The 13,049-nt window shown below is 44.8% G+C and overlaps 1 protein-coding gene and 1 long non-coding RNA gene across 2 annotated transcripts in view; both read right to left on the bottom strand.

Moving 5' to 3' along the window:
• Positions 1 to 860: 860 nt before the first annotated feature.
• On the bottom strand, positions 861 to 5,692 carry LOC139174358 (uncharacterized). The gene is made up of 2 exons (XR_011560346.1): positions 4,130 to 5,692; positions 861 to 3,357 (listed from the first exon to the last, which is right to left on the bottom strand). It is a non-coding gene; the product is annotated as an uncharacterized lncRNA (long non-coding RNA).
• A 1,527-nt stretch (positions 5,693 to 7,219) lies between these two features.
• The window catches only part of SLC9A1 (solute carrier family 9 member A1), an 87,377-nt gene continuing 81,547 nt past the window's right edge, over positions 7,220 to 13,049 (bottom strand). The window contains exons 9-12 of the mRNA XM_070764657.1: positions 12,886 to 13,000; positions 11,559 to 11,660; positions 8,755 to 8,827; positions 7,220 to 7,630 (exon numbers count right to left, since the gene is read on the bottom strand). Coding sequence (XP_070620758.1) covers positions 7,302 to 7,630; positions 8,755 to 8,827; positions 11,559 to 11,660; positions 12,886 to 13,000 — 619 coding nt within the window. The 3' untranslated portion in view covers positions 7,220 to 7,301. The remainder of the gene's footprint in view (positions 7,631 to 8,754; positions 8,828 to 11,558; positions 11,661 to 12,885; positions 13,001 to 13,049) is intronic.

The raw sequence follows: 13,049 nt of genomic DNA on the forward strand, positions 1-13,049 counted from the left end.
AGATATTCCTTCCCCCTAGGCCATTACAAGTTATGCATGGTATGTTTTATTAATTGGATTGTTACATGCTGTTTTTATCATTGTTGTTAGCCGCCCCGAGTCTGCGGAGAGGGGCGGCATACAAATCCAATAAGTAAGTAAGTAAGTAAGTAAGTAAGTAAGTAAGTAAGTAAGTAAGTAAGTAAGTAAGCAAACAAACAAACAAACAAACAAACAAACAAACAAACAAACAAAACACTTGAGTTATTTTAAGTTATGTAGTTTTGGTCTCGGACTGTATGAAAGGAGTGTGATGATTGATGTTTGACAACGAATAGATGGAGATATCACGTTGTTAGGATTTTTAACCTGTTTATTGAAGGCCAGCTTTGTAGATGTATCTTAGGAACATAATTTTAGAGACCTTTGACCAGGGGCGGTATTCACTTACCCCCCAACACATTACCCTTAGATTATCTATGGTTGACCTCTCCAGATTCCTAAGAAGTCAGTAAGGGGCGAGTACAAATGCACTAGAGTGCCTTCCGTCCCCTGTCCTATTGCTCTCCTATATCTCCTATACCTTTCTTCTATTCCTATATCTCTTCTTCTATTCTTTCATTGATATGTTTTATTCCTATATCTTATATTCTTTCTTAGATATATTTTACTATGAGTAACTCCTCTATAACCTTCATCATGTATTTTACTATGTGTATACCCACTAAAACCCTCATTGTGTATTGGACAAAATCAATTAATCAATCAATCATGATGAATATGAACAATATCTGTTTTAGTCTTTTGTTATTTGTGTAAAAACCAATAAAAAAGAAAAGGGGGCAGAGGGGAGAGAAAGAGAAGAGACTCACACCAGGCCATTAAAAATTAAAACATTCATTTATTAGAATATTTATGTAAAAAGACTCTCTTTACACAATATTTTATACAATAGATTCATTGCTTTAAACGGCTCCTAGCGGAGACAGTATTGTACGTGAAAGCACATAGAGGCTACCGAAGGCCACTGGTTCCCGCTTGGCCTGAAGCAGAGAAACAAGAGGCAAAGCCCAAAGTTGAGAATACAGAACTGGGGGAAAGCAAGCTCTCTTTTGGCCCTCCCCCGCCTGTGCTGTGCAAAGGTCTTCCAGCCTAGAGGAAGGGGTGAGTCCGCCAAATGGGGTTGGGAGGGGGAGAGAGAGATGGGAGCTCGTGGCTGTGCACGGGCGTGCGAGGAGCCCTCTCAGAGGGGCCCGGATGGTGGCCAGACGAACAGGCGAAATTGCACGACACCATTTTCCACAGGCAGACACTGTATGGCTAAGAAGGCACAGCACAGGGGCAGAGGGAGGAAACGCCCCCTTCGTGGTAAGCGGTGGGGTAGGCGTGTAGTGTAGGCCGGAGGAGGGACGGGACGGCTATGGACTACTGAAAAAAAAATCAGCAGGCACTAGCATGGCTCTGGAACAGCGGACGATCCTTGAAAAAAGCTTTCGATTCAACTCGAGAATAAACCAGAGTTCGGTATCTAACGCAGAGATACCAAATACGAGGGTCGCCCAGAAAGTAATGCACCATGTTTTTTTTCTCAGCCTACAGTAATGGTACGAATGCGAAACTTGAGTTATACATTATTTGAGTGCGTGTGTAAATTTTGCGTTTCTTCCGATAGCGTAGCTGCAGCAGTGTTTTGAAATGGCATCTGTAAAGTGATGTACGTTACAAGCAGTGTGTCGTCGTTGAATTTCTCACTGCGGAGAAAGAAACTGTGGGGAATATTCGCAAACGTTTGTGTAGAGTTTATGGAGAATCTGCAGTCGACAGAAGTACGGTTAGTCGCTGGGCACAGAGGGTGAGGCCATTAGAACAAGCAGTGGTACTAACAGGGCATACATGCCCTGGAGGAAGGATATAGAACGGACGTAGATTATGTGGAAAAATAGGAAATGTGGAAGAAACATCATTCTTTCTTGTGTGTAAGTTTCATTGTGTTCAATAAATAATTGTTGAAGGAAAAAAATGTGGTGCATTACTTTCTGGGCGACGCTCGTATGCACCGTCGTCTTATACGTTCCCCCCTCTCACCCGAAGTTTCAATGTACAGAACTCCTCACAAGCCAATCAGCAGGCGACTTGCCTCGCTTTGGAATAACTGGACAGAGAGATAAAAGCAGGGCAGGACGATAGCCCTATACCGAAGAGGATTGGGGTCCTGCTCCCTTTGAAAGGCTGTGCCACACCTCCCTATCCAAAGATAGTTGTTGTGGTTAGCTCTGGCCCAGCTCCTGCCCCAAGGAATGTGCAGGTGGATGTGGGGGAAACATCCACATGCCACAGGCCTGTTTTGCTCCCGGTAGAATCTGCTGACGAAGCCTCCTCTGACCAAGGAAGCGTGAGTGACAGGGAAGAGGGGAGTTTGGCAGACAGCCCAGGAGGAGATCAATCATCTGTATGATCCCTGGATTCTGAACAAGAAGTAATGACACATCCACGCATGCGTAGAGTGATGCATAGGAGACAACAACTGAAGGATTATTACAAGAGAAAATGAGGCTACCTGTGGTTGGGTGGGGCTGCTGTGATTAGTGCTACAGATAAAAGTGCAGCTTGGTGTGTTAGCCTCATGGCAGTTTATCTGATTCATTGTTTCGTCAAGATCGTGGTTTTTTGCTGTTCAGGATTGTGTGTGTGGACTCTCTGGACTTTAGAACGGGACTCAATTTCCCAGTTATATTGGGTGAGCAATTGGATTGCATTTCACCTGTGCCTTGCGTGTACCAGAAAATCCCTTTGACATTTAAAAAGGGAGCTGTTTCTGTTTTTCTGTTTATAAAAACTTTTGGGTTTTCCTTTTATCATGTGGTGTGTGTCTCCTTGGACTAATTACCCTGTAATTACGGGCGGTTGAAACATGCCGGTAGAACAGATAGTAATAGCAATAAAGCGCTTAGACGTACTGTATATACTGCCTGACAGCCCCCTCTAAGCGGTTTATAGAGTCGGCATCTGGCCCTCCCCACTCAGTCTGGGTCCTCATTTTACCCACCTCGGAAGGCTGGAAGGCTGAGTCAACCTGAAGCCTGGTGAGATTCGGACTGCCAAATTGCAGGCAGCCGGCAGTCAGCAGAAGTAGCGTGCAGTACTGCACACCAACCACTGCGCCACCGCGGCTCATATAGTAGAAACTGCAATAGTCCCCAAGCCTAGAGGCCTCCAGATGTTTTGGGCCACTGTATTTTGTCATAGCCGAGGCTGAGAAGGGTTGGACCCAAACATCCAGGGAGCCCCATGTTGGAAAGGGGTCCTCAGAGAGGGGCGGTATAGAAATCCAATGAATAAAAAGCAGAAATAGATGTTACAATTTGCCTCTTTCCTGGACTTTCCCACTCTCGACTTCTTAGAAACATAGAAGACTGACGGCAGAAAAAGACCTCATGGTCCATCTAGTCTGCCCTTATACTATTTCCTGTATTTTATCTTACAATGGATATATGTTTATCCCAGGCATGTTTAAATTCGGTTACTGTGGATTTACCAACCATGTCTGCTGGAAGTTTGTTCCAAGGATCTACTACTCTTTCAGTCAAATAATATTTTCTCATGTTGCCTTTGATCTTTCCCCCAACTAACTTCAGATTGTGTCCCCTTGTTCTTGTGTTCACTTTCCTATTAAAAACACTTCCCTCCTGAACCCTATTTAACCCTTTAACATATTTAAATGTTTCGATCATGTCCCCCCTTTTCCTTCTGTCTTCCAGACTCTACAGATTGAGTTCATGAAGTCTTTCCTGATACGTTTTATGCTTAAGACCTTCCACCATTCTTGTAGCCCGTCTTTGGACCCGTTCAATTTTGTCAATATCTTTTTGTAGGTGAGGTCTCCAGAACTGAACACAGTACTCCAAATGTGGTCTCACCAGCGCTCTGTATAAGGGGATCACAATCTCCCTCTTCCTGCTTGTTATACCTCTAGCTATACAGCCAAGCATCCTACTTGCCTTTCCTACCGCCCGACCACACTGCTCACCCATTTTGAGACTGTCAGAAATCACGACCCCTAAATCCTTCTCTTCTGAAGTTTTTGCTAACACAGAACTGCCAATGCAATACTCAGATTGAGGATTCCTTTTCCCCAAGTGCATTATTTTACATTTGGAAATCTTCTGGTTTTAAGCAACAGGGACTATGTAAAACCCTGAACAAGGCAGTTATCTTTGGCTAGGGGCCACCACATAGAAGTGGCAGATTATAGTCAAGCTCACTGTGGACCACAATCCAGGTGGTTGAGTACAGAAAGGGGCATCATTAAATGCTTTTCCATATAATTAAATATCTTGCATGTCATTGGGAGAAAGCAAGGACAGAAGAACCTTCCTATTCTCTACACAAGGAAGTATTCTATTGTGTCAATGTCCCCACCCCCTCTGTGATCTGAAAGTGGTCAGATTACAGCAGAGGTCTTCAAACCTGGCAACTTTTAAGACTTCTGGGAGTTGATGGATTGTGCCGAGATGGATAAGCTGTCAAAAAACTAGAAGGGAAGGAGGATTCGGGCTATTATAAAATATGGGAGAACTTCTATAATTGGCTAAAAGAAAGAAAGAAAGGATAAAAGTAAAGAAACTATACAGAAAGACAGTTTCAAAGAATAAAATCTAAATTTGTAGAAAAAGCAGATATGTAAATATGCAAAGCAATAACTAAAATAAGCTAAAAATGTATATATCTCTGAAATTCTGAATGAGAAGGAGATGCAAATATCCCAAAAGTATGTTTTATTTATGTCTGGATTTTTTCCCCTCTTTTTTCTTTCTTTCCTTTTTCTATTCTGTTTTTTTTAATTTTCTTAGCATTTATAATGTTTATACAAATCTATTGAAAGTTTAATGCGGTGGCAGCTGCTTAATGTTTTGTGTTTTTATTAAAGATTCAATTAAAAATAATAATAAAAAAAGACTTCTGGGAGTTGAAGTCCAGAAGTCTTAACGTCGCCAAGTTTGAGGAGCCCTGGATTAGTGTCTCGTTCAAATTCTATATTTTAGGCTAAAACGAAACAGGGACGAAGCAGGAGCAAGCATTCGTCTCTTCCATCCTCGCGGCAAAGGATTCAAAAAGCTGTTTGCTCTGTAGGCCACTCCATCTTTTATATCAGGCCCAGACCCTGATATAAAGACCCTGATATAAAAACCTGATTCTTGCTATTTCCAGCAATGTGAGCCTTGCTATTACATACAAATGTTAATATACTTATCCCTGACTCTGGAATAACCATGGCACAATTCAAACATGATTTGGGAAGAGGGGAGCGAGAAGACCGAATTTGAAGTCTCAGAAACCCAGATGGAGACAGAAATTATAAGGAAAGAGACTGGAAATGGTGTAGGGTCTCCCACTATTTGTGTGTGTGTGTATTTCTGTGTGTTGGATTAGAAGACCTCCAAGGTCCCTTCTATTCTGATCAGATCTCGACTTAAGACTTATTGATTAGAAGGCCACCTTCTAGAAAGAAGATGCCCACTGTGGAATAAAAACTAATGAATTACGGAGACTGGATGGTGAGCAGAACTAAGCCAGGTAGCACCGAGGACCAGAAAAGAGAAGGATGGAGAAGAAAAGACAGAATTATTCTGAGATAGGTGTTAAGAAAAGGAGAGAAGACTAGGTGGCGTCTCATCTTCTGAGCCAAATATTGCTAGATGGTAAGGTTCAAACCAGACACCTGATACCGGGATTGTTTCACGCTCTCAATTGACCGGCAGGGAAGAAATTGAAGCTTTTCAGACAAGAGAAAGAGAGAGGGAGAGAGGGAGGGAGAGAAAGGTGGAAGGAGAGAGGGGGGGAGAGAGAGAGGGAAGGAGAGAGGGAGGGAAAGAGAGAGAGGGAGAGAGAGAGGGAAGGAGAGAGGGAGGGAAAGAGAGAGAGGGAGAGAGAGAGGGAAGGAGAGAGGGAGGGAAAGAGAGAGAGGGAGAGAGATTTTTTTGTTAAAAACTAAAACGAAAAAAAGAAATAAAGCAATCCTTTGTGTACAACCACAGATTCATCTTTGGTCAAAACATAGCTTTGGAGTTGCACGCAGGCTGTGTGAACGCATATTTTAACGGAAATCTCCCCGTTTCAGGCAAAGACAACGAGGACCCAGCCAGCCAAGAGAAGGACACACACAGGAGGGACCTTCATCCTGGCGTTCTCCAGATGTGCTGGACTGCAATGCTATAATTCCCTGGGAGAAGAGCGGCCCAATCCATTCGCCGAACCTTCATCCACCTCTCATTTGGATGGCTAGTTACCCAATCCGCTAAACCAAGAGCTGGACATCGCGGGCCCTGACCTCCTTAGCCGGAAATTCAAAATTGGTACAAGAGCAATCTTTGGTGACGGTCAACCTGCTCATTTGTATCAAATAAAACGGGGAGGGAGGAAAAAACATTACAAGCATAAATAAAATAAGGCAAAACCCGTGATGCTAGATTTGGAACGCCAACCATTCACCACAATTATCTCTAGCTTACGGGCTTTAAAAAAGAAGCCCAGAGAAATAAACTTATAAACTGTACCGCTTAGAAGAAAAGAGAGAGGAAAGATGGCGCTACAGCTGAGAATGGAAACTGCGCACGGAAGCCAACGGTCAACCAGTGGCTCAGAATTTTTTTTAAAAAAATAATTCTTAGAAGCATGTGCCTACGATCATCCAATACCTACGCAGCGCCACCTAATATATCTGAGCACCCAAAGGTCCTCAGCTCTTCCGGTGTGTTTCAAAATTAGGCGGAGGGAATTATAGCAGTGGTGTTTCTCCGAAGGAAACGAGAAGGCGCCATTGCCGGTGGAGAAGGCGACAGTGAGTCGGAGCAATGCTACTATCCCGGAGGAGATCATCTCCGGATAGAATGATTGGCATTCCCAACCTTGGATATGGAATCTGGGCTTGTTCTAGATCTATTGCTTCCGGTCACAAAATACGTTCCCTTTAGACGTTCTCTGCTGCCTCTCTCTCTCTCTAGCAAAGCTCCTCCACCAACAGCGGGTTCTAAAACTGGTCTGCCCGTGTGTTTACATGAGATGTTTCTGCTCATGCGCAGGAGCTTCTGCTCATGAGCAGAAGCATCCCAGGAGGGTGGGCAGAGTCTTCTGCTGCCCTCCCCAGTTCACAGAACTGGGCCGAACGGGGAGCGACCCACCGCTGTCCCGCGCTGGAGAGAGAAAGGAGACAGAGAAGAGAAAGACGCAAAGAAATAGAGACGGGCATAACTGGGCGTGTGTAATTTTCGCAGGAGCGCAAGAGCCTCCCCCTACAGGTTAAGTCTAGTAGTGCGCATGGGGGCTCACTGCCCTTTGGGGATAAAGGGCTCCCCCTCTTCAGGATCTGGCCGGGGCCCCGGGTCACTCAGGCATCTCATAATCCGCTGGTTGCTGGGACTGTCGCCGGTCCCAGGAGTGAAGACGTCATCCGTGCCCGGAGAAGACGACTCTTTGACCTTCATTATCAGCCCCTCCTCATCTTCGTCTTCCTCCGGGGAGGGCGGAAGGTGGTTCATCCCTTTCAGGGTCTCGTTCACCAAGTCGACTGACTCCGGCGACTGGGGGGAGGCGGGGTCAATGGTTATGATGGGGACGTTCTCAGAATCCGGCTTCGGGTCGTAAGCGAGAGGGTCTGCAGAGGAAGGCAAAACATTAGCATTTGGGTCACTCCGGGTCAAGTGGACAAATTTTAAAGATCATTCCCTACCTTACCATCTCAGATTTTGATGAAATTTGGCACATAGTTTCTTTACGATAGGAAACTACGCTGTGCAAAATTTTAGTTCAAAAGACTAAAAATTGGAAGTTCTAGGAGACCTCAAGTGAAGGGTTGCAAAATGCAGAGTCAGCAAAAATGACATTTGGGGCCAACGTCCAGAAGCTGCAAACATGGCAGTTTCAGTGGTATGTTGGCGATATTTGGAGAACCTGCACCCCTTGTAAGGCTTCATAAACTGGCAAAACCCCATGTACCTAGCCCTCTTACTTTTTACATGGTTCAGGCTCAAATTTTGCAAAAAAAACCCCTCAAAAATGAATTTACAGCAATCTTCAGGCTGCTGTAATAGTGCTTGAGGTCTCCTAAAACTCCCAATTTTTAGTCTTTTGAACTAAAATTTTGCACAGCATAGTTTTACATCATAAAGAAACTATGTGCCAAATGTCATCAAAATCTGAGGTTTATTTACTTATTTATTTATTGATTGATTGATTGGACTTAATTGCCACCCCTCTCCGTGGACTCGGGGCGGCCAATTAATAGAATAAAATTTCTAAGCCAATTAATAGAATAAAATAATTACTTTAATAATTGTCTTAAAACGAATGTAAAAAACGATCAGTCACATCCATACTATCACATTCAATACATTTACTGTTATGTGTACATTTATGTTTTCAATACATTAGATCAGTGTTTCCCAACCTTGGCCACTTGAAGATATTTGGACTTCAACTCCCAGAATGCCCCAGCCAGCATTAGCTGGCTGGGGAATTCTGGGAGTTGAAGTCCAAATATCTTCAAGTGGCCAAGGTTGGGAAACACTGCATTAGATGGTAAGGTAGGGACCACTGGTCCACTTGACATAGAATGATTCATTTACCACTTAGACTTGTATACCACCTAGCCGCACCCGCCGAACGGCCAGCAAAAATTTTTCGAAACCCACCACTCCATTAAAGTAAACCAGTGAGACATGAAAAAATTGAGGAAGAGGTGTTGGGTCCAAAGTCTGCCCCTTTAATCTTTCCACTTACCTGAACCAATACGTGCCCTTGACATGGTTGGCGAATCTATTTTATGTGTTGGCACTGTCAGGTAGTTGTTCATCTGGAATCAAAAACACACAGGGATGTATTTTTTTTAAAAAAAGAAGCTCCAATTTTGGGAGGTCGAGCCCAGTTCAGATTTTTGGAGCACCTTTTTATTTTATTTATTTATTTATTAGATTTGTATGCCGCCCCTCTCCGAAGACTCGGGGCGGCTAACAACAATAAAGAAAACAATGTAACAAATCTAATATTAAAAAGTAATCTAAAAAACCCCAATTTAAGAGACCAATCATACATATCTCCGGGACCGCCTTCTGCCGCACGAATCCCAGCGACCAGTTAGGTCCCACAGAGTTGGCCTTCTCCGGGTCCCATCAACTAAACAATGTCAGTTGGCGGGACCCAGGGGAAGAGCCTTCTCTGTGGCGGCCCCGACCCTTTGGAACCAACTCCCCCCAGATATCAGAGTTGCCCCCACCCTCCTAGCCTTTCGTAAGCTCCTTAAAACCCACCTCTGTCGTCAGGCATGGGGGAATTGACATGTTCCCTCCCCCTAGGCTTATAAAATTTATGCATGGTATGCTAGTATGTATGATTGGTTTCTAAATTGGGGTTTTAAATTAACGTAAATATTAGATGTGTTTACATTGTATTATTATTGCTGTGAGTCGCCCCGAGTCTGCGGAGAGGGGCGGCATACAAATCTGATTAATAAATAAATAATAAATAAATAAACAAACAAGTATACCATGTATAAATTCTATAAGCCTAGGGGGAAGGGGAAAAAATTCAATTCCCCCATGCCTGACGACAGAGGTGGGTTTTAAGGAGCTTGCGAAAGGCAAGGAGGGTGGGGGCAACCCTGATATCTGGGGGGAGCTGGTTCCAGAGGGTCGGGGCTGCCACAGAGAAGGCTCTTCCCCTGGGGCCCGCCAACCGACATTGCTTAGTCGACGGGACCCAGAGAAGACCCACTCTGTGGGACCTAACTGGTCGCTGGGATTCGTGTGGCAGAAGGCGGTCCCGGAGATATTCTGGTCCGATGCCATGAAGGGCTTTATAGGTCATAAGCAACACGTTGAATTGTGACCAGAAATTGATCGGCAACCAATGCAGACTGCGGAGTGTTGGTGTAACATGAGCATACCTGGGGAAGCCCATGATTGCTCTCGCAGCTGCATTCTTTTATCTGCAGTAGCTTCAATTTAGAAGAGGCAGGAGTCCCAAACAGAGGGAGTCATTTGAAAAGTGTGTGTTTGTGTATTAGTGTATGTATATGTGTGTGGGTCTGTTTATGTGTGTTTTTATGTTTCTCTGTGTATAAATGAGCTTATTATGAAGGATGTGATTTGATCACTTTTGAAAGGTTTAGCTCATCAACAAAGATGGATCTTGAAGTAGCTTCAAGAGTTGTCAGTCACGGAAGACCGGTTCTGGAGGGTCCAGAACAGGGGTGTGAAACTCAAGGCATGGGGGCCAAATCCAGCCCACTGGGGTGCTTAGATCTGCCTGCGCAACCTCCGTGGAAACACGAGTGGGAACAGCCTGCGATGGCTCTGCTAGTAAAAACGGAGCTCTGTTTTTGCCGGCAGATGGTTGCAGGAGGCTGTCGCAGCCGGAAATGGAACTCGGGAAAATGATCCCTCTAATGTTAGAAAACGGCATGTGGCAATTGGGAACTGCAGTGCGCCGTTCTCTAGTCATGTGCGCAGGCAAGCAAGTGTTCAGCCTCTGATATTAGATTACATTACATTTATTGGATTTATATGCCGCCCCTCTCCGCAGACACGGGGCGGCTCACAACAATGGCAAAACAATACATAGTGACAAATCCAATACCCACCAATCCAATTACAGTTTTAGGTTAAGAAATTCCTAAAAACAACCCCAATATATATAAAAAAACAAGCACACAATCAATCAAACACCAAAACAACATGGGCAAGGGGGAGATGTTTCAATTCCCCCATGCCTGACGGCAGAGGTGGGTTTTAAGGAGTTTACGAAAGGAAAGGAGGGTGGGGGCAATCCTAATCTCAGGGGGGAGCTGGTTCCAGAGGGTCGGAGCCACCACAGAGAAGGTTCTTCCCCTGGGTCCTGCCAGATGACATTGTTTAGTCGATGGGGCCCGAAGAAGGCCAACTCTGTGGGACCTAACCGGTCGCTGGGATTCGTGCGGCAGAAGGCGGTCCCGAAGATATTCTGGTCCGGTGCCATGAAGGGCTTTATAGGTCATAACCAACACTTTGAATTGTGACCGGAAACTGATCGGCAACCAATGCAGACTGCGGAGTGTTGGTGAAACATGGGCATACTTAGAGAAGCCCATAATTGCTCTCGCAGCTGCATTCTGCACGATCTGGAGTTTCCGAACACTTTTCAAAGGTAGCCCCATGTAGAGAGCATTACAGTAGTCGAGCCTCGAGGCGATGAGGGCATGAGTGACTGTGAGCAGTGACTCCCGGTCCAAATAGACACACGGCAGTTGGAAACTGCTATGTGGCATTCTCTTATTATTTGCGCGGCTGCGCAGCCGTGCCGCTTAGAAGGAGCATTGCTCAGGAGCCCATTTTCGCTGGCCCAGTGCTTGGGCCGTCACTGACGCCCCTGACACAAGTGATGTCAAGCTGGCCACACCCACCCTGGCCCCACCCACTCTGCCCTCCCCTTGAGCTCAAACATAACCATGATGCTGCTCTCAATGAAAGTGAGTTTGACACCCCTGACCTAGAACCTCACGAGGTCCTTTCTTCTGTACTCCCCAGTTTTCAACCTTCCCACCACTATACCTTCTGTTCCAGCTGCCGAGCCTTCTGTCTTCTCAGCAACATCTGGTTCCAGGCTTCTTCATAAGGATCTGCTACCAAGGTGTGTCGATTATACGACCGCAACTGGAATGGAAAGCAGAAGAGGTCAGACTGAGCAGCAGATGCTCTGTTAATACTATGAGTGTAACTAGTTGGGTGCTACAATATGTAATTAACCAACAATGTATGTTTGATAATGTTTCTTTAAGAGTAATGATTCCGTTGGCCACAAGAGGGAGCCAGCAGCATTTCCTCTCGGGGGAGAATTATTGTAGGATTGCTGTGTGTAGAGAACTGTGTGTTCTGATCTCGGTTTGTATTTGTATATGATTGATTGATGTCTCTGTGAATCTTGGATTGTTACTGGCTATTCTCTTGGATATATGTAAATAATATTTATACTTAAATTGGCTTGGTCTGGGTTATTGGCTGGCTATCTACTACCACCACATTTACTAGTTTTGTCTTAGAACTGTTTAAAAAGTATGGTTTCTACATCATGGATGCCAAATGTATAGGTGGTTAATGAAACGGATGTCCAAGTGCCGTCTCTATGTTGGTTGAGGCAGGCAGGATTCCCTTGGGTACCATTTGTTGGGGGTCAAGGGAAAGGGAGGGTCTTGCCTTCTCTTTCTGCTCAAGATCCCCATGGACAATTGGTGGGCCACTGTGTGACACAGAATGCTGGACTCAATGGGCTTTGGCCCGATTCAGCATGGCTCTTCTTATGTTCTTATGTTAACAAACCTCTAGGAAAATCAACACAATTGACCCCAGGATGGAGTTTGAAGCATTAAAAAGCAGGCAACACGCAGCCTTTCAAATGCTTGTAACACCCATCGAGGAGTCTACAGCTATAAATAATGACAGGCAATGAATCCATTGACATTTGGCGGGCTGCTGGTTGCCTATTGCGAGTGTTATTAACCGTTGCCGAAGCACATCTGCCAATCCTTTCTATCCACTACCCCAAAGTCCATCCTCCTTATCTCTTTCTTAGCCCATTGACTAACAGGAAGTCAACAATGGTCTCTCTGCATATACTGAACTGTACTGAACTACCCAGGAAACTATAGACCGATCAGCCTAACGTCTATTCCCGGGAAAATATTAGAAAAACTAACCAAGAAACAGATTTGCCACCACCTTGAATCGAACAACGTAATCAATAACATGCATTTGTACTAATAACTGAACTACATTTCTGCTTGAGTGGAAGATTTAAAGGGGGGATGGGGAAGCACAGGAAGAGAGAATCTACTGCAATTTTGTTTTCTTTAATTGGCTGGAAAAAGGCCCTTGTGTTTACCCTCTGCCTGGTTTTTTGCAAGTTGGTGCGCAAGATCTTTCGAATCTCCTCTTCTTTGTCTTTGGACAGAGCTGGCAAAATGCGTTCTAGAGGCAATGTCTTCGGATTGATATTCCTGCAAGATGAAAAGGAGTTGGTTGAGGAAGGGCAAGTGGGAAATATGC

This window comes from Erythrolamprus reginae, chromosome 11 (assembly GCF_031021105.1).
Source record: "Erythrolamprus reginae isolate rEryReg1 chromosome 11, rEryReg1.hap1, whole genome shotgun sequence".
Classification (NCBI taxonomy): domain Eukaryota; kingdom Metazoa; phylum Chordata; class Lepidosauria; order Squamata; family Dipsadidae; genus Erythrolamprus; species Erythrolamprus reginae.